The 27,126-nt window shown below is 54.6% G+C and overlaps 2 protein-coding genes across 5 annotated transcripts in view; both read right to left on the reverse strand.

Moving 5' to 3' along the window:
• VWCE (von Willebrand factor C and EGF domains) overlaps positions 1-20,155 on the reverse strand; it is a 35,274-nt gene extending 15,119 nt beyond the window's left edge. Inside the window, exons 1-15 of one of the 4 annotated variants that reach the window (XM_001915958.6) lie at positions 19,767-20,155; positions 17,182-17,276; positions 16,971-17,060; positions 16,508-16,636; positions 14,079-14,195; positions 11,347-11,463; positions 10,331-10,459; positions 8,876-9,306; positions 8,700-8,793; positions 7,361-7,443; positions 5,771-5,858; positions 4,175-4,260; positions 2,834-2,951; positions 2,252-2,337; positions 25-121 (exon numbers count right to left, since the gene is read on the reverse strand). In XM_001915958.6, the coding sequence (XP_001915993.1) occupies positions 25-121; positions 2,252-2,337; positions 2,834-2,951; positions 4,175-4,260; positions 5,771-5,858; positions 7,361-7,443; positions 8,700-8,793; positions 8,876-9,306; positions 10,331-10,459; positions 11,347-11,463; positions 14,079-14,195; positions 16,508-16,636; positions 16,971-17,060; positions 17,182-17,276; positions 19,767-19,876 (1,870 nt within the window). In that variant the 5' untranslated portion in view covers positions 19,877-20,155. The remainder of the gene's footprint in view (positions 1-24; positions 122-2,251; positions 2,338-2,833; positions 2,952-4,174; positions 4,261-5,770; positions 5,859-7,360; positions 7,444-8,699; positions 8,794-8,875; positions 9,307-10,330; positions 10,460-11,346; positions 11,464-14,078; positions 14,196-16,507; positions 16,637-16,970; positions 17,061-17,181; positions 17,277-19,766) is intronic. The other 3 variants (XM_070228774.1, XM_070228773.1, XM_070228775.1) reach the window with 3 other exon arrangements.
• Positions 20,156-23,657: 3,502 nt separating this feature from the next.
• Positions 23,658-27,126, reverse strand: part of DDB1 (damage specific DNA binding protein 1) — a 28,924-nt gene continuing 25,455 nt past the window's right edge. Inside the window, exons 23-27 of the mRNA XM_001502022.7 lie at positions 26,996-27,105; positions 26,539-26,708; positions 26,209-26,311; positions 25,052-25,175; positions 23,658-24,430 (exon numbers count right to left, since the gene is read on the reverse strand). Coding sequence (XP_001502072.1) covers positions 24,347-24,430; positions 25,052-25,175; positions 26,209-26,311; positions 26,539-26,708; positions 26,996-27,105 — 591 coding nt within the window. The 3' untranslated portion in view covers positions 23,658-24,346. The remainder of the gene's footprint in view (positions 24,431-25,051; positions 25,176-26,208; positions 26,312-26,538; positions 26,709-26,995; positions 27,106-27,126) is intronic.

A 27,126-nucleotide genomic window follows, 5' to 3' on the forward strand; every position in this document is an offset into this window, starting at 1 on the left:
TCTCATCCCGGGACAGGGAATTACCTGCTGAACAGTCAGGGCAGCACTGTCCAGGGATCCGAATCGGGTGAGGGCAGGAGTCCACGCAGTCTGTCCTCCTGCAGCTCACTGAGCCATCTGCCTGGAGGAAGGAGGGCCTTCACCCAAACCCCACCTGTGACCCCAGACCCCGCCTCCCCACCCCGTTCCACACCCCCAGCCCCTACTAGAAAGGCAACGCTGCAAACAGGTCAAGGCTTCCCCTGAAGGGCGCCACGCTGCAGCTGGGAGGAGGGAGACCTCCCCGGAGAAGGACTAGCTTCTCGGGAAAGGGGGTGGGGGTGGGGGGTGAGCCTTCCAGAAAGGCTTCGATATCCAAGGAGAGGGAAGGTCAGGGCTGGGTTTGGTCTCCTCGGCTTCCTGTCCTCTCCAGCAGCAGCTAAGGCTGCACCATCACCCCCTCCAAATTCTTCTCTCAGCATTTCCCTGGAACCCTGGCTCACCCCAAACTTATGGAGTACAACAAAATCCTATTTTTATAGAAAACTATTCCACCGGAAGTGTCTATTTCAGCAGACGAAAGCACCATATACAGTTTCTTTTTTTTTTTCCTAAGAATATCAATGTTTATGAAACTTTTGTGTTACTTTCTTGTAATACGAGTGCCCTCGATGAGTCATAAAGGAGAAAAAAAGGCCTCGAATGCACTTTCCTCCCAACTCTGATTCCAATGAAATGCTCTGAGTTTTGCAAGGTCTAAGGCACATCAAAGTACTTGAGAGCTGTGCTCCCACGCTAATGTGCGCACGAGTCACCGGGGGATTAAAATGCAGATTCTGAGTCTGGGCAGCCTTGAGATTCTGCACATCCCAGGCTCCCGGCTGACGCTGACGACACTGCTGGTGCAGGGACCTCATGTTGAGAAATAAAGCTCTAAGCTCTAAGAGAGTAAACGCTCTTTTAAAGTACAGCCATGCATCACTCAACGACGGGGATGCAACATGAGAAATGCATTCTTAGGCAATTTTGTCCTTGTGTGAACGTCACAGAGTGTACTGAAGGGAAACAAAATTTGCCACCCCAAAATGCGTCCCTTTATCTGGAGAATTATTTTAGGCCGATTATTTTTTTAAGAAACAAAAGACTCAACAGTTTTTCTTGTTACCTCCCTCTGAACTGCCTAAAAGAATTCAGATTAAAAAAACCTATCTCAGGAAGTGAGCGATCACCTTAGCATAATATGAACTAGGTGGTAGGGAAGAACCCAGAAAAGCCTATTTATTGGGTTCCCATCTATTCTTCTGTTTCTGTGTGGCCAAACACTTGTTTTCCAAATGTTTGCCCCTTTTCATCCACCTGTGAATTGCCTCTCTTCCCTTTGAAGCCCCCGACCCTCCCCACCCCCAACATCTTCTTTTGTCTTTAGCTGAGGATGGTATTTAAGGTGACGGCTTCAGCCACTTTGGCGAGTTACCCGGTTTTCCTGGGTTTCTCCCATGTATACATGTTATTAAACTCTTGTTTGTTTTTCTCCTGTTAATCAGTCTCATGTCAATTTAATTCTTAGGCCGGCCAGAAGAACCTAGAGGGGAGAGGAAAATTTCTTCCTCCCCTACAGCACTTACACAAACCTAGATGGCCTAGCTTACTCCACATCCAGGCTACACGATACTAATCTTATGGGACCGCTGTCCTATATGCGGTCTGTCGTCGACCAAAACACCGTTATGCAATGCATGACTGTAGAAAGGAAAGTCAACGTGTACTTAATGAGCTAAAACAATCGTGTTTCTTGACAAGTAGCTGTGTTTGCATTTCTGTCGATCTGACTCTAAAATTCACGCATCCTCTCCTTATCCATTTATGACGAGGTGAAGTCGCACGGTTCACGTTAATGAAGGAAACACTGCAATTTCACAGAAAAGGCCTGAACGACTAGACCGCCGCTGTCCCAGTGCCCTCAGTTATCCGTGCCCGGGGAAAATCTGCTAATAGGACTCCTAATTCCATCTCCTTATACCAGCGCTCCCGGCACAAGCACAGTTCTTAAGGGAGCCTGCCCAGCTCTGTTGTCCCGAAAAATCTACCAAGACAGAATAAACTGGATCCCAACCCATTCAGTAAAAATGGAACTTGATAGCATGGGAGGGAGACTGAGGGCAGGCCTGAGATGGCCCAGCTCCTGGAGGGGCAGGGATGCTGGCCCCGGAGGGCCCCAGGGAGGTGGGGGACAGCCAGGAAAGCAGCTGAAGGCGCGCAGGTTGTCATTCACCTGGCAGATGCATAACTCACAGGGATCACCAGGAGACCAGATCTGTCCAATGGGAAACTCGACCCCGTTGTCGTCAAGAGAGCAGCCTGGCCAGGGGACAGTGAGGGAGAAAGGCCAAGTGGGCAAAAGTGCCGAGGAGAGCCCTGAATGCCCGCAGGACCTGCAGCGCCGCCCTACCAAGGACAGACACCTCTGCTCACTCAGGCTGTGTAGATGGCTCCCGGGGTAGACATGCACCGACCTTCTTGGACCCAGGGGATGCCCACAGCTGCCAGCCTGGCTCCCTTGTTTAGTGGATTTTCCCGCCAAACAAGCACCTGGTATATGTGGGCACCCTCACACAAACACACACTTACATATACACCCACAAACACATGCATTCACATGCACAGAAACCACTCACACGCAGGCACACTCACACAGATATAACAGACATACACACAGACAGCACTCACACACAAATACACTTGCAGACACGCACGCACACCGAGTCTCAGCGGGTGAAGCCCAGCCTCGCTCCTCACAGGCATCCAGGCCCTGTGTCGGGGGCAGCCCTGGGCTGCAGGGCGGGGCAGCCCTCACCTGTCATGGGCGCGGGCTCCCTGCAGGTGAAGCAGCACTGTCCAGGGCCCAGCCACCACTCCTCGCGGGGGCAATCCAGTTCCGGACACGGCGTGAAGGAACATTCCACCTCCCCACTCTGAAAGAGAGCCAAGGAGCATGCACCAGGGAGGGCGCCATCACCCTCCCAAAAGAGACAAAGAAATCAGCAGCAGGGGGAGGAAGGGCGAGTCCTTCCCTGGAGGCTGGGGTGAAGCTGGGAGAGAGTCCTGGGGATGTGCTGGCTATTTGGCTAGGGGGATGCCGGCCTGTCCTTGCTGCAGCCCCCAGCATCTCCTCCCCTGACCTCTGCAACAGTTTCCTGCTCTCTCTCCTATCTGCTCTCACTCTGCAGCCAGAGAACTTTTTCATGCACCAATCTGATCGTATCACCCACCACTTAAAACTCTCCCAGGGCTCTGCCAGGTCCTAAGCCCTCTGCCTGGCTGGTAAAGCCCGCCATGACTGAGTCTGAGGAAGAGGCCGTCGCCCCCACAGACGCCCTCCCCTAAGTAGCCCCTGGCTGACGGGGGCAGCATCCTCCAGGTGCCTGGATGGTTCCTTCACCCCCACTCGCTGGGGAGCAAGGACAGCTCCCCGGCCTCTGGACACGCCCATCTCTGCTGTGCAACTCACACTCCCCAGCTCCCATGGAATCAGCCACATACCCCGTCTTCGCCTGTCCTGCTTCCCTCGCTGCTTTCTCCTGAAAGCACGCCGGGAAATCACTTCCACAGGAATGCCCCCACCCCCGCACCGGCCCTGCTTCTCAGAACGTAACCCAAACGCGATCTCTGCCTGCAGCATCTCTTGCCTCGACTCCAGTCTCTCTCAAGTTCTGTGCTCCAGCCAGAATGGACACCTTCAGGCCTCAGAACACACCGCGCTCTCTCCCACCCCTGCCTTCTGCCTCTGCAGGGCCCTCTGCCAGGAACACCAGCCTCAGCTCCTCCCCTGATTAGTCCGAGTCTTCCTTCAGGTCTCCACTTAGCATTCCTCCCTCCAAGAAGGCTTCTGGTTAGGAGCCCTGGTCCCCTGTTCATGGCCCACTTAGACTCTGGGCCCCCTGACAGAGGGGACTGGGCTTTCCTGTGCTTAGCCGTGTCCCTGGCACTTGGCATTGTTCCAGGCACACAGTAGGTGCTCTAAATAGCACTGCTGAAGGATGAACTTCAAGGGGACTGTGGTGAAGGCAGGTCCCTTTAGTTCCTTTGCTGCCTCAGTCTCCCTTTTGCTGCATGGCAGCTCCTCTTCTGGTCAAGGCATCCTGGGAAAATCCTGAGCCCTGCCCCCTCCCCATCACCCACTCAGTCAGCCCCCTACCTGGCAGACACAGGTCGTACATTCGTCACCAACCCCACTGAACACGGCCCCGTCCGCATACCATCGGCCGTGGAAGTAGCATGTCACTGCGGAGGAGAAAGGGAGAGCAGCTCAAGGTCTTTGGGCTGAGAAAGCTAAAGAAAAAGGGGAACAAATGGGTGGGGGGGCCCTCGGGAAGCTAACCCTCCCACAACCTCCATGGCACATCCCGCCCCCAAGAACCTACTCACTTCCCCCCTCCGAACCCCCAACAAAAATACGCTATTACTTAAAAACTGACAGAGAATGAATCACACGGAAAATAAGATCCTTAACAAAAAAGGCAGGGGAAGCCCCGAATAATTAAATGCAGGAGAAAAGAAGAAAGGAAAAAAGACGGCCCCCAACACCTCAGACAAGGTCTGGGAATGACGCCATCCCCTGGAGGCTGGGAGGATTCTGTGAGAGCCTCTCACCCGAAGATCCTCCACAGGTAAAAAGAAAAAAAAACAGCCTAAAACCTGGCCAGGTCCACCCAGCTGTAGTCAGACTGCCCTGGGTTCAAATCTCAGCTACATGCTCATTAAGAAGCAACTTTAAGGGGCTGGCCCCGTGGCCGAGTGGTTAAGTTCGCGCGCTCTGCTGCAGGCGGCCCAGTGTTTCCTTAGTTCAAATCCTGGGCGCGGACATGGCACTGCTCATCAGACCACGCTGAGGCAGCGTCCCACATGCCACAACTAGAAGAACCCACAACGAAGAATACACAACTATGTACCGGGGGGCTTTAGGGAGAAACAGGAAAAAATAAAATCTTTAAAAAAAAGAAGCGACTTTAAGATACTTAAGCTCTCTAACCCTCAGTCTGTACAATGGGGTCGTAACAGTTCCCACTTCCTAGGAACTGTGTTGCCTATTCCAAAAATGTTTTAATTCAAAATCATATGACATTTCAGAGTTCAGAGAGGAATATTTAAAAAGAACACCAGCTTTGAAACCAGGGACACTTGAGTTCAAGCTCTGCTCCTTTACTAACTGGATGGGTGTCTTTGGGCCAGGACTTGGCCCCTCTGAACGTCAGTTTCCTCATCTATAAAATGGAGCTATGAAAAGAGCTCCCTCAGAGCTGTGTCATCCGGATCCAATGAGATCAAGGGCTGGCAAGCGCCCCACACCACAGGCACAGAGCCGGCAGGGACTATTCGTAATGGTGATGAGGTCATAGCGGGAAAAGAGAACCACATTTCCAACAAAGGACCGACTCATTAGCGGGGAAGAGGAGACCCCCCTCCCAGTCTGCCCAGACAGAGCACTGCCAAGGGTGGACTCCAACCCCTGCCTGACTGCGTTGAAGTTGCCGCCCAGGGCAGGGGGCAAGCCAGGCTGTGAGCCCAGTCTAGCATCCGAACCACTGTGTGCACAGTAGGTGCTCAATTAAAACAGGCATTTTTGAAATGCTTCCCTTGAGCTGAGTTTCTAAAGCAGAAATCAATCTCCCTCTCTCCTCCACTCACCTCGCCCCCAAAAAACACACTCAAAAGACACCCCTCCCACACACACACACACACACACACAGAAAAAGGCGAAATTCTCCCCACCCCACCCCCCAGGAGTCCTTACCTGGAACACAAGTACAGCAATCCGACTTCGGGGAGGTCTGACAGGGGCCCGGAGGACACTCCGGGGAGATGCAGGACACATTCCCAGCCTGAGGAGGGACAGATGGCGGAGGGTGGGGGAGGGGAAGGAGAAGCCCCAGCTCCGTGGCCCTTCAGGCCCATCAAGAGCCAGCTCATTCCATTGCCCGCCACACCTCAAGTTTCCTGTCCAACACGACAGCCTCCCGAAGGAAGCCATCCAAGACCTTTAAATGCCACCGTGGTCACCAGGACAGTCTGCAGGGGCTGTTCCCGGTCTTTATTAAGGTGTGGCTTAGAACAACCCCCTTTCCAACTCGCAGGGCAGACGGGAGAGCAGAACACGCTGCCTTCCTTGTGAAGACCAACGTGCCTCGCCTTCCACAGCACGCCCTTTCATGGCATATGGTGGAAGGATGCCGAGCAGCAGAGAACAGACATTCCTCCACCAGACACCTTCCTGAGCCTCTGCGTTTTGAACCAAGTGACTATATTGGCTATTCAAAGCATTAAATTTAAAACACAATTTTAAAAATTTGAAATTAAGACCAAAAAGCCTCCGGCTTTGGAGCCAGCCAGACCTGAGTTCCAGCGTCTGCTCCTCCACTCAGGAGTCGTGTGACTTTGGGCAAAGTACATCACCTCTCTCAGCCTCGGTCTCGCTATCTGTGAGCCGAGCTGCAAGCCGCACCTCTGTCGGGGGTTGCTGAGGATCACATGAAACGAGATGATCCCAGAAAGGGCTTGGCCGCTGCACATGTGCGGCACACAGGAAGCGCTTAATAAAAGATGGCAGTGGCTGTCTACGTACCCCCACCCTCACCCCAGCCGCCTTACATTGCAGCTTCCACCATCGCTGCCAGACCAGGGGCTGCTTTTAAAGATGGTCTGAGGGTGGCAGTGGACAGAGCGCTGGTGGACAGAGCCCGGGCTTTGGATACAGGCAGACCTCAGCTCAAATCCCAGCCTCAGTCTTTCCCAGTAGAATAGGGACCATAAAGCCAACCCTGAATAGCTGCCAGGAACCTCAGAGGAGGAAAGAGATGAAAAGCACCAAGCCCCATGCCTGGTACACACCGGGTGCTCATAATAGAATCCCTGTGACAGCATCTGGCAGTGTCTGGCACATAGTAGGTGCTTAATAACTATTCTTGGAGGACTGAATCTGCCTAAAGCAAAACATTCTTAACAAGCTGAGTCTGGTAATGAGCCTTCTCCCTCCCAAATGTGGATGCCTTTATTGTGCTGGCAAATATTTTGCCTGGAGAGAAAAACAGGCTCCCCAGTGGGAAGTTTCCAAGGGAGTTTCATCCACTCCCCTTCCTAGACAGATGGACCCTGTCTGCCTGTTGGCTCCCTTCTGCTCAGCAGAAGCTTCCCTAACTCCACAGACCTGTAGCGTTCGCATTTCCCCCATGCTTTAAAAGTCGACAGGTTCCGACCAAAATCCACAACCTGAGAACTCTCCCTCCGTTCAATAGGCTCACCTTTAACATCGGGTCTTTCCCCTTCCTCTAAACCCCCAAAGGTTAAGAAAACACCCCTGAGGCTTCAGGGATCCTGCGATACTCACCAGGCAGACACAGACGGTGCAGTTCTGGTTGGGAGGTGAAAACACATCCCCTTCGGCTCGGATGACGCCACTGTGAAAACAGCCTTTGAAAGACAAACAGGAGTGGAGGCATCAGACCTCTTCAAAGGAGAGGAAGCTTGAGGTCTCATGACTTTTCCAGGCAGAATGTACCTGGAACCTTCTCTCACTGGCCAGGATGCCCCAGAAGTGGCAGATCCAAGTACCCAGAACCGTGTGGTCCTAAGACCCCTGGAGAACTAGCAGGAGCCACCTGCATAGGATGCCCCAGGATGGTTCCATTCGTGTCTCATAAACCCAGAACTGTATTGAGAGCCTGGGTTTTTATTCCCATACGGCAGGAAAAGCAATCAGACAGCTCTGGGTTCAGAACCTGGCCTGCCCCTTCAGTTACCGAAGTGGCCTTGGACATGTCACTTAACCTCTCTGGGCCTCAGTTGTCTTTACCGTAAAATGGAAATACCACCATGTGCCCTGCAGGGGACTTAGAAGGAGCCACAACCTCTGATGTGAAGTATCCAGCACTTTATATTTAGGGCTCAGTACATAGGAGAGACACTATTAAAGGTCACAATCATCATTAAGAAAATCAATAAGTGCATTTTCAGTCTGACCCTTAGGAAGACTTTTTCACTGCTGCTCAAAGGGCAGCAACCTCGGCTCCTTATCACCAAGAGCTTCAAGAAATGCAGACGCTCCGGCCCCTCCCCAGATCTACTGAAGGAGACTCTGCATTTTTAACGAAATCCCCAGCGATTCCCGCGCAGCATGGTTTTGAGGAGCCCTGTTGAAAGGACTTGTTAAGATTTGGGGTCTTTATCTAACAGCAACGGGAAGCAAATGAAAAACTGTAAGCAGATGGTGGGAGAGAACTGGAAAGGGGGCAGAGTTTACAAAGCATTACGCCTCGGGCGGTAGAAGGCAAACTGGGGGGGGGGGGGGGGGGGGGGAGGAGACTGCAGAGCAGATTTGGAGAAACTCCTTGAGGGTTTTAATAAACGAACGAATCTCAAAAAGGATCCTCCAAAGATGAGAAGTTCCCCTTGAGGGATATCACAGCACAGACCAGTGGTTCTCAAAGTGTGGGCCCTGGACCAGCGGCATCAGCATCCCCTGGGGACTTGGTAGAAATGCAAATTCCCGGGCTCTGCCCCACACCTGCTAAATCAGAGGCTCTGGGGGCGGGGCCCAGGGATTACCCTTCAGGTGATTCTGATGTACACAGAAGTTGGCGAACAGCCTTTCAGCTGCAGAACGGCTGGGGAAGAGAAGAGGCAGGACCATGTGGGGCACACCCAGCCTCCCGTGGACCAGCTCCCACCTGTACATGATGCGCAGCACCCTCCATCTCCGGAGGGAATTGGGTGGGAACAAGCAGCTTCACACGTCACCTTTTCACAGGTCACCTCCCCATCCTGGAAGCAAAAGCAGGAGTTCCAGCCACCACAAGGCCCCAGACACCAGACCAGGGCAGCCCCGAGGACCACTCACACCCACCTCGCACCAGCACTGGGAACACCCAGGGTCTGTCCAGCGGCTCCCTGACTCATACATGGTTCCCAGGTGCCAGCAGGCAGAGGGCCCTGGTGCCAGCCGCGTGGCCGCAGGGCCCCTGGGCAAGGAAGGGGTCATCACCGCTTTCTCCTGGAGTTGTGAGGGAGGTCTGAGGGTCCCCAGCTGGGAGGCACTAGGCACTGAGGTGGACAGCAGCCATGTCGCGGCAGAAGGGGAGGATGTGGGTAGTGCAGGGGTGGGAGAGGGCAAGCGGGTGGTCCTGACTCCCGTTGGGGGCCCTGGAGCCCCGGAAGGAGGGCTGTGTCCTGGGGAGAGGGCAGGCCGGCCCGCCTCTGGAAGCAGCAATAGCATCTTCGGCGGGTGCTGCAGGGGCTGCAGGATGGCGGATGGGGCCAGCACGGCTTTCGGGAAAGCTGAAACGGAAGCACAGGGGTCTCTTGAGGGAGGCAGCAGGGGCAGGAGGCGAGACTGAGGGGCCTGGACTCAGCTCCTCCACGGCAAATCACTGAATGTCCCTGGGCCGGTCTCTCCGTCAACAGAACGGGTCTAAAACCACCAGTTCCACCCTAAACTGCTGGGGCTATGGGGACGATCACAGAAGAAGATTGGTGGAAAAGTCCCACATGAGCAGGCCGAAGTTACAAGTTGAGAGTGGGTCCCCTGCTCCCCCACCCGGATGTGGCTTCCCAGGAGGGGATGCTGAGGCTCTGGATGAAGGAACAGCTCGGGGAAAACTCGCCATCGCCACGGACTAGAAAAGGCACTGTCAGTATTTATATGACATTATACGTATGTTTATAGGCACGCTGTTAAAGTCGGGCAGAGTGATCTGACACCACACTGTCCAAAGTGTTCCTGGGAGCCCAGGTTACTGGGACTCCTGTGTCACAGGCTCCTCTATCATTTTTTTTTCCCCTTATTCCATTTGGGGGACAACACAAGGGCTAAGGAAACAGAGAAATGCAAGGGGAGGAAGAATGGATAAAGAAGCGGAAGGAGGAAGGGAGGAAAAAAGTGAACTGTTGGAAATAAGATGAGTTGAAAAGAGTGGGTGGAAAAGGAAGAGGGCCTGGCGCCGGGGGGGCGGGGCCTGGGGCTGGGGGGCGGGGCCTGGGGCTGGGGGGGCGGGCCTAGGCTCTTGGAGGGCGGGGGCTGAGGCTTGGAGGGCGGGGTTCGTTGCTGGAAGAGAGGAGCCTGGGGCTTAGGGCGGGGCCTAGGGCTGAGAGGGCGGGGCCTGGAGGCAAGAGGCGGGGCCTGGCACCAGGGATAAGGCCCCCGGGAGGGCGGGGCTGGGCGCTGGGTGGGAGAAGGCCGTGCTGGGAGGGCCGGGCCTGGAGGCGGGGTCTGGCACCCGGGACAGGGCCTGGCGCTGGGAGGGCGGAGCCCAGGACCCAGAGGGCGGGGCCGGGAGCCAGGAAGGCGGGGCTGGAGGCTCACCTTCACAGGACACGCGGTCAGCTCGGAGCCTGAAGCCAGGTCGGCATGTGCACAGGAAGCTACCCACGGTATTATGGCAGGAATGATGACAGACTCGCCTCTCCAGCGGCCTCCGACATTCGTTTACATCTGCAGGAGAGCCTCGCTGCCGACAGCTGCCTTGTCGGGGCTACTTGGCCCTTCCTCCATCCCTTAGCCCAAAAGGCTGGGGGAGTCTCCCTGCCATGTTCTTACGGGGTCCATCCCTGCCCCAGGGTGTGGGATGTGACTCAGATGTCTGGGAGTGGGGCTGAAATCTAATGCGAGCCCCCTGGAGAGGTTCATACATCCAGGAGGCATTTAATGGATGCCCCAGTGACTCATCCCCCAGCAGTACACAGCAATGATTAAGTGCTGGCTGGTGGGGATGAGCCTGGCTGGGAATCTCATCTCCAAACTTTCCACCATCCCAAGTGTCAGGTGACGGGGCCCTACTGGAAAAGAGTCTCCAACATCCCAGCACTGCTCAAGGTAGGCTTCAGGACGAATACCAAACTCCACTAGAACAAGGTCTTTTTTCAGGCCCATGGGACCCCACCTTCAACCCATGAGCCAGGCTCAAGCCAAACATGCCAGTCCCTTTCTGGAAATTTCTGCTAATGGGCTGAGAAAACAGGGGTCTCCTTCTAAACCAGAGGAACCAAGACATAACGTGCTTTATTTACCAAGGGGAGCAAAGGCAGCCAAGAAAATGGGTGAGCAGAGAGGAATCCTTGGGGTGTATCTGGGAGAGGGGTGGAAGAGAAACATAACAGGATGAAAGTGGCATGTGGCCTGGAAAAGTCCAAGAGGGTCTTCCATGAGCAGCCACGCCAATCCCAGGGAAAGGCAGGCCCTGAGCAAGGGCTCAAGCATTAGCAGGCTCCAGGGGACCAGGAGGTCCACACCGCTGACCTCTTCCTGACCCTGGGCTCACCCTGTCCATCTTCCTGATTGGCAGCCTAAGTGTGAAGACAACAGGGTCCTCCGGACCTTACCTACACAGGAGTGCCGGTTGCCATGGAGATGGAAGCCAGTTCGACAGGAACACCTGTAGCTGCCGATGCTGTTTTTACATCTCTGCTGGCAGGGAGTCCCCAGGCATTCATCAGTGTCTGGAAGGGAACAGGACAAGGCTGGAGCTGACTTCCACACAGAGTTTTGGAGAAATGTGGTCCCTCTTCCTCTCTCATCACCATCTCCTACCCCACTCAGGGCTGTGGGGGAACATCTTAACCCCTCTCTGGACCAGCCCACTTCTCTCCACCCTCACTGCTATATACCCTAGCCCGGGGCCACTTTTGTCTCTAGTTGGAGAATAACCACGAACTCATGTGCCTCCCTGCCTCTCCGTCCCTGCGTTCCTTCCGAGCCATCCTCTACACAACCTCCAGGATGTTCGGACCAAAGGGCACCTGTGATCAGCCCACTCTGCCTAAAAGCTTTCCGTGATTCCCACAAGCACCAATGCTGCACCAGAGCACATGAGCCCCGGGCTGCCTTTCCCACCCCCTTCCCTGCCCCTCGCCTTTGCTCTGTCTTAAATTCTTGCCATCTTCCAAAGGCACCACACTCTGGTGGGCCTCCTCCTTTCCCTATGTTCTCTTGTCTGCCTAAAATGCCTTTCTGTCTTGTCTGGCTGGAAAACTCCTACTCCTACCTCAAAACTCATCTTCTATAGCACCTCCTCTGTCAAAGCCTCCCCATGGTGTTGTTTGAAATTGTGAAAATCTGGAAATAATCTACATGTTCACTAATAAGAGAAGAGTTCATAAACTCTTAGTAAGTTAGTAAAATATGGGGTGTTTACACAGCAAAGTACCAGGCAGTAGTTAAAAAGAACAAGGCAGGTCTGTTTAAAACGCCCTGATATGGAGAGATCTTCAAAACAGCTTGTTGAGGGGAAAAAAGGCAAGCAGAGGAGTGACTGGCTTCAAAGCCCAGGTCCAACCTGATCTTGAGCAAATAATTTAATTTCTTTAAGCCTCAGTGTTCCTAACAGAAACACAAAAATAAACAGTACCAACTTCATAGGATAATTTTGAGGATGAAATGAGAACATGCATGTAAAGTGCTCAGGATGGTACCCAGAACACAGGAGTTCATCGAGGGCTCGTCTCTGATTATCATATCTCTGTACGTGCATATGTGCGTATGGACACACACTGGGGAGAGGCAGGCAGCGCACACATCAGATCGATAACCAAGTGCTGTGGATGCACTGTGTCCCCCCCAAGTTCCTATGTTCAAGTCCTAACCCCCACTGTGATGCCATTTGGAGGTGGGGCCTTTGGGAGGTAATTAGGTTTAGATGAGGTTATGAGGGCGGGGCCCTCCTGATGGAATTGGCCCCTATAAGAAGAGCTGGCTCTATCTCTCCGCCCTGTGAGGACACAGTGAGAAGGTGGCCATCTGCAAGCCGGGAAGAGAGCCCTCCCCAGTGACCAAATGGGCCAGCACCTTCATCTCGGTCTTCCCAGCCTCCAGAACCGTGAGAATAAACAGTTGTTGTCGAAGCCACCCGGTCCACAGTATTTTGTTATAGCCGCCCGAGGAAACTAAGACACCACGCTTATTCTCTAAAGAGAACAGAGGCTGGCGGTGGGAAAGAGGGCCCGGAGCTAGTGCCGTGACATTTAGAACTTTTAAAATAATTTATGAACGTTTCAAACACATAAAAAAATAATACCACAGTATCAAGGGGAGCTTCTGTCTTAGCTGCCTTGTGAAAGAGAGAATGCTTCCTTACATAACTTCTGTAAACATAAGTCATCTTTACAGAATGAGCAATTATTTTGAAAGGTCTCTCTCATCGGGCACACTTCGGAACAAAGATTTCTTCTCTTCCCTGGGTTCCCAATGCCTTCATCCCTCGGCCCAACCTCGCTGTTCGTTCCCTTGCCACCAGGCTGGGGAGCTGGAGGGCCACATGTTTGCTAACTCAGCCTGTGTCTCCAGAGCCTGGCCCAGCGCTGGGCAGCTGAACAAATGAATGTGTGAATGAATGACCCCAGCACAGCGTACCTCTCCCACACTCCACCCCACCCCCAGACCTGCTCACAGCCCCTCCCTCTCAGCCCTCCCTCTTTTCTGTGGCCTCGTCCCTCCAGCTAGTCTGATCCGCCCTGCCCTAGCTCTCCCAAGTCCCCTCTTTTCTTTTTTTTTTTTTTTTTTAATGAGGAAGATTGGACCTGAGCTAATATCCGTCGCCAATCCTCCTCTTTTTGCTCAAAGAAGAGTGGCCCTGAGCTAACATCTGTGCCAGTCTTCCTCTGCTTTATGTGGAATGCCGCCACAGCAGGGCTTGAGAGTGGTGCTAGTTCCACACCCGGGATCCGAACCTGCAAACCCCGGGCCGCCAAAATGGAGGGAGTGAACTTAACCACTCAGCCACGGAGCCTAGGCCTCTCCTTCATCCCCATCCCCCCCACCCTGCAAGAATGGCAGCAGCAGCTTCTAGAGCAAGCTATTCGTGGCATAGAGCAAGGACCCTAGAGTCAGACACGCCGGGATTCAAGCTGACTCCAGCTCATACAGATGGAACCGCCATGGACAAGCCTCGGTTTCCCCATCCTTCAAACAGAGATGATAACAGTGTCTCCTTCAGAGGACTATAGGGATGCGATAATATATGGAGAGCACATTTTGGATCTGGCAGGGCTGCGCATTCCACTTCAGAGCCCAGCAGCAGTGGTCCCAGCATCGTCCTTACCCTCTCTGAGCTGCTCACCTTGGCAGCTGTGGCGATCGGCTGACAGCTGCATACCTGGCCCACACTCACACACAAACCCGCCTTCTGTGTTCACGCAGTGGCCCTCACAAGAGGAGCTTAAACATTCGTCGATGTCTGGGGAGAAAGAAAACATCCATGCACAGCCCACTCTGAACATGTTGGGGTGCAGGGGGAAACTCTACCCCCCAAAGCCCCCGTGCCCACACCGGGCCTTCCTTCGGCCCCACCCCAGGAAGAAAGAGCAGGCACCAGGAGAGTCATCCACGTATAAGGGAACCCCAGAAAGGAGAGGTGCAGGGGCCAGCCCCCTCCTTTTTGACCCACGCAGACCAGAAGACAGAGAGAATGCTGAGACAGACCCCCATCCAACGGCCCCACCGACGGAACAACCCCAAAAGGGCAGAGGGGAGTGGGCAGGAAGACTGATGAAAGCCCCTTAAATGTTTATTGAGCACTGCCCGTGTGCAGCAGACCTGGAGGGGGCCGCTGAGGACACAAATGTGACTAAGACATGGCGCTCACTCTCCAGATGGTTACAGTCTGATAACGTGGCAGCCACGACCCACACCCACGAGAGGCCAGCACTTGGCCGGGTGATATCTGCCCCACTGGGGAACGCCCGGCCACAGCAGGTGTGCGCTGGAGGACAGAGGGGCTGAGGGGAGCAGGAGGCATCAGGAGGAGGGGGCCATCAAGTGGAGAGAGTCTGAGGGGCTTCTGGAAAGCACAGAGAATGCCCTGGGCCCAGAGTGACTGAAGCTCGGGTTCCTGTCGGGGCAGTGGGGGTGGGGGCTGGAGAGGTAGGTTAAGCCTTGGCTGTGGGTGCAATGGAGTCCTTCCGCCCGGGGTGCAGTGACTGGATCCCAGTGGTGCTTTAGGAAGATTCAGGCCTGAGGGGTGAGGGGAGCTCGGAGACAGAACTCCCCACTCCTACTTCATGGCATCCCTTCCTCAAATAAGAACCATGGCGGCTCTTGAGGACCTACAGGATCAGCTCTGCCCACTCCAGTCTCCCCTCCCCCGGCCCCCATGCCCACTGGATGACTCCCTTCTCCTTACCCGCACTTCCCATGGGCAGACCCTTCAGTATGACACCCACCGCCTCTGAGAAGCCCACCCTGACCAACCCCATCCCACTGGGATCCCTCGAGGCAGTGGCCAGTGCCCCCTGCCCTGCCCTTGCTTTGACATTGTTCCCTGGCTTTTCCTTGGTCCCATTTGCCTCTGCAAGGAGACGTGTGTGTGGAAAGGGCTCCCCAGCAAAGATAAGAATCAGGGGAGGACAAATTACTTCAATTTCCTGAAGGGGACGGTGCCATGAGCCCCAAGCACCAAAACTCCTTTAGTGAGACCCCGGACCCAACAGTTCTCCTTCTGGGAATAATCAGAGAGGCCGACACGAAGTGTCTTTTTTGAAGCATTATTTATAGTAGCGAAACATTGCAGACAAGCTAAATGAGGGCTAGCAGAGAGCTAGGTACTTAAATTACAGTGGCCATGAACGCAGCTGTTAAAAATTACATAGTAAAGACTCTTTTGTGCTCACAATATAAAGTTTAGTGAGAAAAATAATGAAAAAAAACTATAAAGTATGATCCCAGTTTTAGAAAACACACAGATCCGGCTGCCTAACACACACATACACACAGGTACACTCACTCGCAAACACAGACACACCCAGAGAAAAGGGCAGAAAAATAACTTCATTTTAGTAACAAATATCTCCGGGTAGGAACTTCTGGACCATGTTTATTTCCACTTTTCTTTTACTTTCCAAATGTTCCAAAATAAGTTATTTTTTTACTTTTATATTCAGAGGAAGAAATATTATTTTTACAAAGTCAAACCTCAGCAAAAAGCTTTCACCTCTCTGGACAGATATGCAAGAAATTGGTCACAGTGGTTGCCCCTGGGGAAGGTGACAGACTTTGCGCGTCAGAACTTTTTCAAATCACGAGCAAATAATACGTTTATAAAATGAGTATTGAGTGTCACCCTCCTGGCATCTTTCAAATGTCACTTTCCCAAGGGCGGCTTCTGTGGTCAATGCCACCTCCAGTCCCGGTCACCTGTCCCTCAGTGGGCCCCGGCACCTTGCACTTCACCAGTTGCAGTCCCATTATATGAGACTGTCATTGTCCTTACTCGTCTCCCTACCCCATATTAGAAGCAACATGACGGTGGGGAGGGACCAACTGCCCTCGTAACTCCAGCCCCTAGCTCGGTTCCTGGCCAGGAGAGGTACTCAGTAAATATTTGCAACAGAGCAGAAGGGACTATTTCTTTGCTTTGCAGGCCCACTCTCAAACTTCAGAGCCGGTCCAGGCTCAGCTTCGCCCCCCATCTCTCTGGAGATCATCCTGGCAGGACAGGGAGGACGCAGAATTCCCACCCGCCCCCTCCCCCACTTCTCCCAGGTCTCTCACCGGTACACCTGATGCCGACAGCTGTCTCTGTCATCAAGAAGCCCACCGGGCACACTCGGGCCACCTCCTGACAGCCGCCGTGGTTACAGGTAAGGTCACAGCCATACTCCCCGCAGGGTCCATGGGCTTCTAAAACAGACACCGCGCGTGTGAGCATGAGCCATGAAAAGTCCCAGCCACCCTTGCCTCCCGGGGCTGCCTCCGAAATTCTTGGGAAGGTAGCTCTGGAGGCAAACAGGCTTGAGTTAAATCCAGCTCTGCCACTTCCTAGCCAGGTAACCCCGGGGCAGCCACTAATCTCTGTGCCTCAGTTTCCTCATCTATAAACTAGGCATGAGAATGCCTACCTAATCGAGTTGTTTGAAGATGATACGATAGGCTACATCTCAAGGGCCCAGTGCCTGACACAGAATCCCAGGGTTAACAGAGTTCTTCCCATCAGCCATTGCCCGCCCCCAGCTACCTGGGCAGGTGGCCCCTTGCTCTCCATCCTGGCAGGAGCAGACGTTGGGAGCGATGCAGATGCCACTCCCACAGCCAAAGGAGCAGAGGGCTGAGAGGAGAAATGCAGGTGAGAGAGTGGGGGCTGGGGCGCCCCATCTGCCCCTCAGGCCAGCCCAAGGAATGAGCGCCCTGCTGTGGAGGATGTTTGGGGCACAGGGACGGGCACTTACGAAGGGTGCAGTGCCCACTGCCCATGGAGGGCGCCCAGCCAGGGCAGCAGCCACTCCCGAACCCCGAGAGGCAGACGTGGGGGCCCAGCCGGCGTCTGCAAAAGAGGAGAGAGCACTTTCCATGTTCTGTATCAGGGGAGGGATTGGTCTACAGGGCAGTGAAAGCCTCCAGTCAGCCGTCAACAAACAGTTCTCAAGACACCCACCACCACCCCAGCCCCAGAGGGACAGTGGGAAGTTTCAAAAGAAAAATGACCCAGACAGTTTCTTCTGGAGGCAGGACAAAGGCGTGAGAGAACAGACACCAGCCTCCCACAGATATATGCCACATGAACACACAGCAAAGAGCAGCCAGGAGAGAGGGTCCTTAGAGACTGCAATGGATGCAGATCCCGGAGCTGGCTGCCTCAGGGCCTTTGCACTTGCAGTTCCCTTTATCAGGAAGGTTCCTCTTCTCAGCTCACTCCCTCCTTTCACCCCGATCTTTCTGCTCATGTCACTGTCTCAGAGAAGCCCTTCTCTTCACCCTTACTTTATTCTTCTTCATAACACTCACTTCCTGGGACATTAAATTACTTATTAATTTGTCAATCTGTTCATTGTCTGTCCCCCCTACCATTCCCTGAGGACAAGGGCTTCCTCTTTTGTTCATCTCAGCACCCAGAGCAGTGGCCAGCACACAGTAGGTGCTCCATAAATGGCTGTTGAGGGAAAGGTTGAGAAGGGAAGCCAGTAGAAGACAGGAAGAGGAAGGACAGCTCCAGAGGGGCTGGAGAGATGTCCCTCCCCCGGTGACATCTCTGGGGAGCAGGTGAGGGTACCAGCGAGCTGCCCAGAGGAGTGAAGGGGACCCAGTGTGCCCCATGCTGGGCGAGGCACAGCAGTACAGCCATGAACAAGACACTGTCCCCACCTTCAAGGGACGTTGGGCAGACAAGGTGATAACAAGGTAGTGTGACAAGTGCCACAACAAAACAGGCTATGGAGCCCCCGAGAGGGTTAGAGGTGGTCTCCTGGATGGACAGCACTAGGCTGGGGCAGGAGAGAGGAATAGCAGCGGCCGGTGGGAATGGAGGAGGGGAGAGGGTGCTCCAGGCAGAGGGAACAGCCCCTGCACAGGCCCGGCGGGAGACAGAGCCAATGACGGGAACTAGTTCTGGGATGGGCTGGGCAGAGGGTGATGAAGTCCAGCCTGAGTGGCACCGGGAATCTCGGCAACAGAATAGGGACAAGAAAACCCTGCCCGACTGTGCTCTGCCCGTGTGGCGGGGCTGATGGGAATATTCTGCCAGCTGGGCCATCTACAGAGCACACACAATCTGCCGGGCACGCAGCAGGCACTGGGGACATGGATGGAAAAGCCAGAGGCACCCCGCTCTTGGGGAGAAAAATCTGTGTCAAATGTGACAAGTATTCTGGAAAGGGAAACAGGGCCCATAGCAGCACAGAAACGTCTGCAGAAAACTCCCAGGAGCCTCCAAGAGGCTTTTCCCTCTCTGAAGTCATCACGGAGGAAGAGGGGGCCCTGGAGGGGGGGCTGGCACTGATGTCTCCCCGCTGCCCTTGCTGGAGCGACTATGGCAGCAGCCTGGGGAGGAGGAGGTGACACCTCCAGCTCCTCAGACGGGGGCTCTGAAAGGGGTGGGGGTGCAACCAAAGCGGCAGATGGAAGGATGCCCGAGAAGCTGGTGGAGCCCACCCTCAGGACGGCAGGGGCCAAGCGCCCGCCAGAGCGCCCCAAGGAGCCTCCTAGGACAGGCGGTGACCCGGAGACAGGTGGCGGGAAAGCTCTGAAACGCCACGGAGCCGGCCTGATCTGAGCAGGAACTGGTGGTGGGCTGCGGAACACACGTGCGAGCTGCGAGCCTGGCGGGGCCGCCCCCTTGCGCACCCCCACCGGAGGCCGTGGCCGCGGGCCAGGCCGCCCGCTGACACCGTGTTCCCTCGCTCGGAGCATCACGCACACATGCGCTCGGCCCGCGGCGGCCCGGCCTCGGCCGGGAGGAGACACGAGGGGAGGGCGGCATCAATCCGGAGAGAGCAAAGGGGCAAACACCCCACCCCCGCCCGCGTGCACACACAGGCGGAAGAAACCGAAACAACCCAGAGAGACTCCAGCGGTTCCAAGGTCCATGGCATGCGCAGAGCCTGGACACCGGGAAAGCCCCCAGCTCCAGCCCGTGCGGCGGGGGAGGCCAGGCACTGCCAAGGCAGATCCACCGGCACGTTCGCGAACGAAAGCCAGCTGGTCCGGAGACCAGGAGGCACGTCCCGGGCTTCCCTCGCCAGGGGTCCGCGCTCCAGGGCAGTCTCGGATGGGCTCACCCAGCGTCTGGATCTCTGGCCCCGCCAGGTCCCAATCAGGACAGCCCCGGCCAGGGGCACAGAACGGACACCCTCCCAGAGCACAAGCTGCTGTCTCTTTGTCCGGATCCCCTGGGCTGCACCGCGCGCGGACAGCGCCCTAGAGCGGAGCCCCGACCCACGGCTGCCGGCGGCTCCGGGGCGCCCCTCCGCGCCTCCCCGCTCCCTCCACGCCGGTAGCGCTCCCGCGGCAGGGCAGGGGAGGGGCGCGGGGCGCTTACCTCTCGGCCGCGAAGTGCCCGGGCGCCTTCCTCCCGGTGTAGCCTCGGGCCAGGGCCCCCGGCAGCAGGAGCGCGACGCAGGCGGCCCGGAGGAGCAGTCCGGCCCACATGACCGGCGGCGGCGGGTCCCCCCAGGCTCAGCTGGGCTCCCGCGCCGCGCGCGGGGGAGGGGGCTGCGGCCCCTCGCCCCTCCTCCTGGCGCCGCGGGGAGCGAACCAGCGAGCCCCGAGCTGGCACGCGGAGCCGAGCAGGGGGCCTGGGGACGCGGAGAGGAGGGGCCGGGGGCCGCGAGGGGACGCGGCGGACGGCGAGTGGGGGTCTCTGGCACCTCAGAGCCAACACACAAAAGGCAGCGCCGCCCGCGCGCAGATGGCCTCTTGGGGAGGCGCGGAGCCCTGGGCGGGGGCAAAGATCAGGGACCCCTAGGGGCGGGGTTTCGCCCTCGGCCCACACCCCCTGCCGGAGTTTGGGAGTCGGCTTCCTGCGAAGGGCTGTGGGCGTCAGACTGAGGCCCGGGGAGGAGAGAGACTCGGGGAAGCAGGCTGGCGCTGGAGGCTGCGCGCCCCGGGCATTGCTGGTCTCGGTGGAGCCCGAGACGCCTGTTTTGTCACGAGAAGGTGGGACGCTGAGACGTTTCTCTGCTGGGCACTTCTAGGCCGGCCCCCAGCCTACCAGCAGGTCTGCACCCTAACCCTGGGTGTGCGGGTCACCTGCTCCCTGTCCAGGGGGCACCCGCCGGTCTTGAACGCAGAGGCTCCTCTTTGCCCCCTTCGGCAGCTGCCCCAGGCCAGTCTGAGACTGTTAGGCAGGGGAGTGGTGAGCAGGTGGTGGGTGGAAATTGGATCATCCAGCTGGGAGGAAGCTGAAAGGATGACCAAATTCTACCCTCCTGGGATAAGGGACTCTCTCTACCTGTCAAAAGGCAGCCATCCAGTTTCCAGCAACTACATTTTAGGAAGTGTTTACCTCCTAGCTAAATAACCGGTTCGTTGCCTTGGTCTGCCTCTACAGCTGCCCTCCCACTGGCTACCCAGCCTGTCACTGAGGTCCTTAACACTGGTGGCCACGAACGAACATGGTATGCCAAGAGTGGCCTGGCCTCTTGCCACCTTCCTTCCAGACATCATACTTTCATTAACACAGCCTAATATTACTTTGCTTTTTTGGCAACCCCTTGATGCTGTTAGCTCATAACACGGAGTTCACAGTAAAGGAAAACCTGAGGTGTTTTCTGTTATCATGTCTTTATGTTGTTGTTTATTAAAACACACGCTGCTAAGCTCAGTTTGAACCCATGTGGCTGAGTTTTTGCAGATGTTCAAATTTAGCCCTGTTATCTCACGTTGTTAGTTTTGATCCATCTTCTAAGCTAAGCGACAGACTCTCAGCAAGCAGGTTACCAAGATATTCCGTGTCATAAGACGAATGCAACTTCCATATTTATGGCCATTTTGAGTCCTAAGGACCCTCAGACTCCCAGGACATCTTTCCTTTTTGCCTCAAACGTCCGAAGGTGCACTTTCTCCCTCTCCCTCACTGTTGCTTATAAAGTGCTTCAATGTCCACATGGTCGGAAATCTTGCCTTGGATTATTCAAAAATAGGGATAAACATAAAGTCCTTCCTTCTCGTGGCCTGCAAAATCTATGGCACCCTTGGCCTTACGGTTTTTACCTGGACCACCACTCGATGTCAAGCAGGCACTCTTCTTCTGGGCACTGGACACCACCCACAAATTGTCAACACATTTACACAGAGGTTTCCTTTTGCACACCTGCCACGCCTCGTGCCATCTTCTCCCATACTCCAGCACACCTGACTCTACCCCTTTGTGCAGCCCCACCCCTCCACCTCACCCCTGTCACTCTGGCAAGCTGGCTCCATATTGTGCAGTGAGCAGCTGGCATAGCTGAGATGCCACTGTGTGCTCAAAGAGAATGCTCATCCACCCTCAGGAGCAGGCTAGTATTTAAGATGCAGTAAATTCCTACCGGTGAATTTCGAAAGCAGCAGCTTGCTCAACAGCCGCTGGCCTTTCTTCCCTTTCCCCTTCTTCTCTGACCTTAGGGCATTCACCTTGCTCCTCACAGTGAGAGTCTGCTTCTTTAGCTTGGCTTTTGCTATTTTCTTTTTCTTATCTTTTCGTGTGTCTGACCCCGAGGCTTTTCGAAGTTTGGACCCTCAGTCTCTAGCATCAAGCTGTTCCTAGTCAAGGACTAGTTTGGGCACATCCCTTGTACAGTCCCTCAATGCTTCCTCCTCACTTCTGTGGCTTGTGGCTCCTCAGTAACAAAAGGGACCCTCCACCAAAGGCGGAGGATCCGAGTTGTTGCTGGCTGCAGAAAGAAGGCCGCTGGCTTGTGACCCTTCCAAACGGTCATGGGATGAGTCAGTGTTTCTATTATTCTCCCAAAGGTCCCTTCGTGCAGAGGCCTGGAGTGAGGCAAGCTCGTCAGCGCCTACATGGAAAGGAGCCACTCCAGCTGGCTGTAGCAGAGCTCCACAGGCAACCTTTCACCCCTGGAGAGGTGATTAATGGTTTTCAAGAGAAGACGTGGGAGTGTGGCAGCAGAACGTCAGTTTCCAAAGGCTTGCTAGAATTCAACCCTGAATATACCCAAGACTGTAGGAAACAAAAACCTGCAAGGACGCCCCTGCTTCCAAAGTCCAGACGATAAGTCCACTGATAAGTAATAACCTTCTACTCCATGTAGCAGGTCTCCACGGCTGCAGGTCAGACCACTGAAAAGCACCAGAATAATCATCCCACCACATTCTGTCTTTCTGACCTTGGCACCTTATGGTCAATCTTCTCATCTAGGATTAAACTTTTAAAATAATCATAATCTGGAGACCGTTGCTTGCCTGCCTCATTAAAGCTGGTCTCTGGCTGGGGGCAGGTCTTTTCAATTCAAACCATGACTTGAAGAATTCAAATCACAGTGTTGAGTTTCAAGTTCAAACCGTGGTTTTTGAGAGACGCTGATTACTTTTCCCTTAAGACCCTTATCCCCTACCCTCAGAAATCCCAGGAGTAAGCGAAAGAGAGCAGTAATGAAACACCAGGAACGCCTCCAGGGAAGGAGACCTACTCCAGAAGACCCCCAAAGCAGAGATGCCTCCTTGCCCTTTTCCTTTTAAGCTAGAATCTCTCAAAACCACAGTTTGAACTTGAAACCACAATTTTCCTGACACTGTATCAAAGGCTGGTCTTAAAGGAGCCAGCCAATATGCCTAGGTTCAACCCCGTCCACTGCTGGGACAGAGCAGTCTTTATTCCCACTGGACCACTGGGGGGCCTGTGGGCTGACACTGACCCACTGAGCTGAAAGAAGACAGGCTCTGTTTGCTGGACAGGAGGGTGAATCCCAATGTGCCCTACTCCTATCCTTTCCCACCAAAGGTTTACTTGATTCAATCAGAGGAAATAAAATCAGAATCCAAAGGGCATGTGGCAACAGGAAGCCGGGAGGTGTATGAGGAGCTACTCGCCGTGGCCAAGGAGTAGCATCTTGGGGAAAGCTGGCTGGATGGTGCACACACATCTGGCTGTAAAATGTCAGGAAAGGCAACCCAAGCGGCCCCCAAGCCTGGCAGGTTACTAACAGAGGCAACTAGGAACCAAATGTTGACTACAGAGTCAAGGGCAACCAAAGACCACTGAATTTTGAAAACCTAACAGCCAAACTCCTTGGGATCCCAGCAAGAGCAATCACATGGCAAAGGAGAGGTTCAGGTGTCATCTCACTGCTTGAGGAGCTGTTCCAGCAGCAAGGACAAGGGACTGCAGTAGCTGCCAGAAAGAAGGGAAACGAGCTTGCAGGAAATTGGGCACAGTGTGACTGGGATGCTGGAGAGTTGGGCAGCAGGAAGAAAGCAAAACCAATGGCTCTTTCTTCTTAGATTCTACTTTATTTGGTAAAACTCAGAAACTAACCACCAAATCACGTCCCCCCACCTCCTCCTCCTCTGAAGAAAGCAGTTCCCCAGAGACAAAAAGGCTGTGGCCTAGGGATCATCCACCATCTCCAGGTTTCATACTCGGGCAGCCCATGGCCTGGCGGTCAGGCCTCCAGACCCAAAGCTCTCAGAGGCAACAGAAGAAAGCAAAAGGAAGCTCTCACTTCAAAGACAATGAACCCCTCCCGCCCCTCTTCCCCCTACACACCACCTCCCCACATCCCCAACCTAAAAAAAAGACAGCAGAGGACAATGTATGAGTGTGGGAGACACACACACACAGAGCTTCCTTTCAGCCAAAGAGCTGCAAAACCCCTCCCTGGAAGGAGGACAATTGGTTACACCAATCAAGGCTTGGTGGCCCAAGGTGATGGCTGGAATTAGGTGAGACTGGTAAAAATCCAGGGAGAAAATATTTCACCTTCAGCCCATTCCCAGGTCTCCAGTGAACTGGTTTTAGTTCTAAGAAATCCCCATTTCCACAAGGGTGGGCTGTGGCTTCTGGGGCAGCTGGCTTGGGGAAAGGCTTCCCATGGCTGAGAAGACAGTGGTGGGGGAGGGGAGGAGGGCAGGAGGGCAAAGCCTTCAGGAGGGTCTGGGGAAGGGGATCCCTGCCCTTGGCTAATGGATCCGAGTTAGCTCCTCCACAACCTTGATCAGGTCGTCTGCGGTGGCCTCTCGCTTCATTCCACTGCCATCATCATACTGTAACGAGGAAAGAAGGGGACTGTGAGGGCCAAGAGGGCACCCACCCTCCCCTGGGGAAGGGGATGCCCACAGCAGAGGCACCTGGCTCCACCACTGCCATGAAGGGGAGGAAGGACTCAGCAGCAGCCTACATCTCTCTTCAGGGGTACAGGTCAGCAAGGTCTACTGACGCAGAGCTGGCTCAGAGGCTGCCACCTGATGCACACTTCTCTCTCTTCCAGGACACCCCCCACAGGCACCATCTCCAGTCAGCAGTACCCCAAACTCCAGCACTATGGAAATTTCTCTTCCTTGCAGGAACCTGACCCTGCCTCTCCCTCTGGTGGGTCTGCTAGAGACCCTAGACATGCCTGAATGTGCCCTTGTTGTTTAAGTACAGAAGTCACGTGGGCAAAGCTGCTACTACAGCACCTAGCACCTGGTGGGTACCCAGGAGCCTCAGCTGCATCTCCTTGCCTTCCGACTCCACCTTCCCATGCGGGTAGAATATTTAGAAAGGGCCGCCAGCATCTGGGCATCGAGGAGGGGAGGCCCCTGGAGCTGACAGAGTCCTAGCATGGGGGGCCCAGCCATGGACTCGTGTAATTGGCCCAGAGCTGAACACACCGCACGGCTCACCTGTAGGTTTGCCACAACCTCCTGCATCTTGGGCCGGCTGATATCCAGGAAACTCTCAATCAAGTCTCCATCGATGAAGCCTGTGGCTGGTTCTGTCTTTCGCTCTGTATGAAAGGATCTCCAGGTGGAAAGGGGAGTTAAGGAATGAATGATTATTTGGAAATATCCTTACCCTCAGTCATTCCCACATCTGCGCAAGACCACAACCTAAAGCGATCATCAGGAAGAGAACAGGAAACAACAGTTTCGACAAGCCACATTGCTTTTTGGAATTGGAAAACATATAAAATTATTACTTAATCCAACGGTTCTCAACCGGGGTGTCCTCCAAAGAACATTTTTAAAAATACAGATCAGACTCTCTTCGTGTAGAGCCTGGACATGTATGGATGTTTTCCACAAGTGCTCCAGGTGAATCGGATGTGCATGCCTGGGAAGAATGGTCTTCCAGGTCCAGCCTTGACCTTCACAGATGAATACACTGAGGCTCAGAGAGACAAGAAGCATGCCCAAAGTCCCGCTGGTTAGCAAACCGACACCACGTCAGGCGCCCCCTCCCTCCCCGGCTACAGCTGGGCCATGCCGCCTTGTAACAGAGCCTGACCAGCCTCAGACTGACCGGCGTCAGAGCCCTCTCGCTTCACCCCCGGGGAGGGCTTTTGACATTTCCCGCAACAAACAAACTTCCAGCAGCACCTGGCTCCTGGGTGTCCTTGGGGGCTGATCCCTGGGCTTCTGGAGTTTCTGGCTTCTTCACTTTTCCCCTCCTCTGCTAGCCTCTAGCAAGGGTCCTCAGACACTGCTGCCCAGACAAGACCTCTGAAAAGATGTTCCTATCTTGTGATCTAACCTTACTGGTTGACGTGCAACACCAGGAAGGCCAGAGGCAGACCATTTCAGGAACATCATGTACGTGTTCAAGGTGAACCAGGTGAAGCTGGGTGATAAGGACATGGGAATTCATTATACTGCTCTACTATTGTGTGTTGGAAATTTTCCCTAAGAAAATGTAAAAAGAAAAAGCCTGTTCCCCACGGGAACCTAGTCAAGACATTTCCTGAACAGACAGCGGATTCCAGGAGCAGCTTAGGGTAATACAGCTCTCTGCCCATCCCAGGTCATGCTTCCCAGCAAAGGGATGCCTCTGGGAAGGATATAAGGAGTGCTCGATCTTGCCCACACTTTTGATGACTTTATTGAGTCGATTCTGCATGTCCAACAGGAGGTTGTACCAGCTCTCTGACAGTGAGGTCACCAGCCCTGAAGAAGCAAAGGGAACAGTGAGCTGCAGAGTGCTCCGGAGCCCATAGCGAGTGAGCATTTTCTACCAAGGGCCGCCCAGGAAAGCAGCACAAGGAGGGACAAGCTGGCCGCAGCCTCCTCTAGTAAGCTCCTAGATCGTGTCCAATTGCTCTCCCTCATCCCTCAGAATGGTGCTCCCAGGAAGGAGGCCTGTGTGGAAGTGGCCCTGCAGCGATCAACCTTACCAATCATGCCATTGACGGTGCCGAAGAGGACTGAGCCCTGTGTGGGGGTGGAAGTTTCACCCAGATTCTGCATAACCAGAGAGCCGTGGCAAAAGACATTGACAAACTCGCCCAGGTGGAAGAGCCCGACCTCCTGAAGGTGTTGCCGCTCCTCATCAGTGGTGGCAGCGCTGAAAAGCAGTGTGAGACTCACCACCAAAACCTCCTGTCCCCATCACGAGGCCCCGACAAGGACCACATGCAGTGGACACCATGTGCCAAGCTTCCCTGGTGAACCCACACACTCCACAGCAGAGGAGCTGGTCTAAGAGGGTCATTTTTATGGCCTCTGATGCTCTCATGAAAATCTCTACCTCTGTGAAGGAGCACCCGAGCCTGAGAGAGCACCCAACGTCCTCATTCGCCAGAGACCCAGGGGCTCCGGCCCAGCCCCGCATTCCCATAGCTGGCCACTCACCTATCCTTCTGACACACAAACAAGTTAAAGGCATTTTCAGCCCCCAGGAAATTGTCATCGTCCAAGATTTCCACAGCACTCATCCAGTTGGGGTTAAAGTCTCGAGCAATCTTAAAACAGATAAGGTGCAA

Source organism: Equus caballus, chromosome 12 (assembly GCF_041296265.1).
Source record: "Equus caballus isolate H_3958 breed thoroughbred chromosome 12, TB-T2T, whole genome shotgun sequence".
Classification (NCBI taxonomy): domain Eukaryota; kingdom Metazoa; phylum Chordata; class Mammalia; order Perissodactyla; family Equidae; genus Equus; species Equus caballus.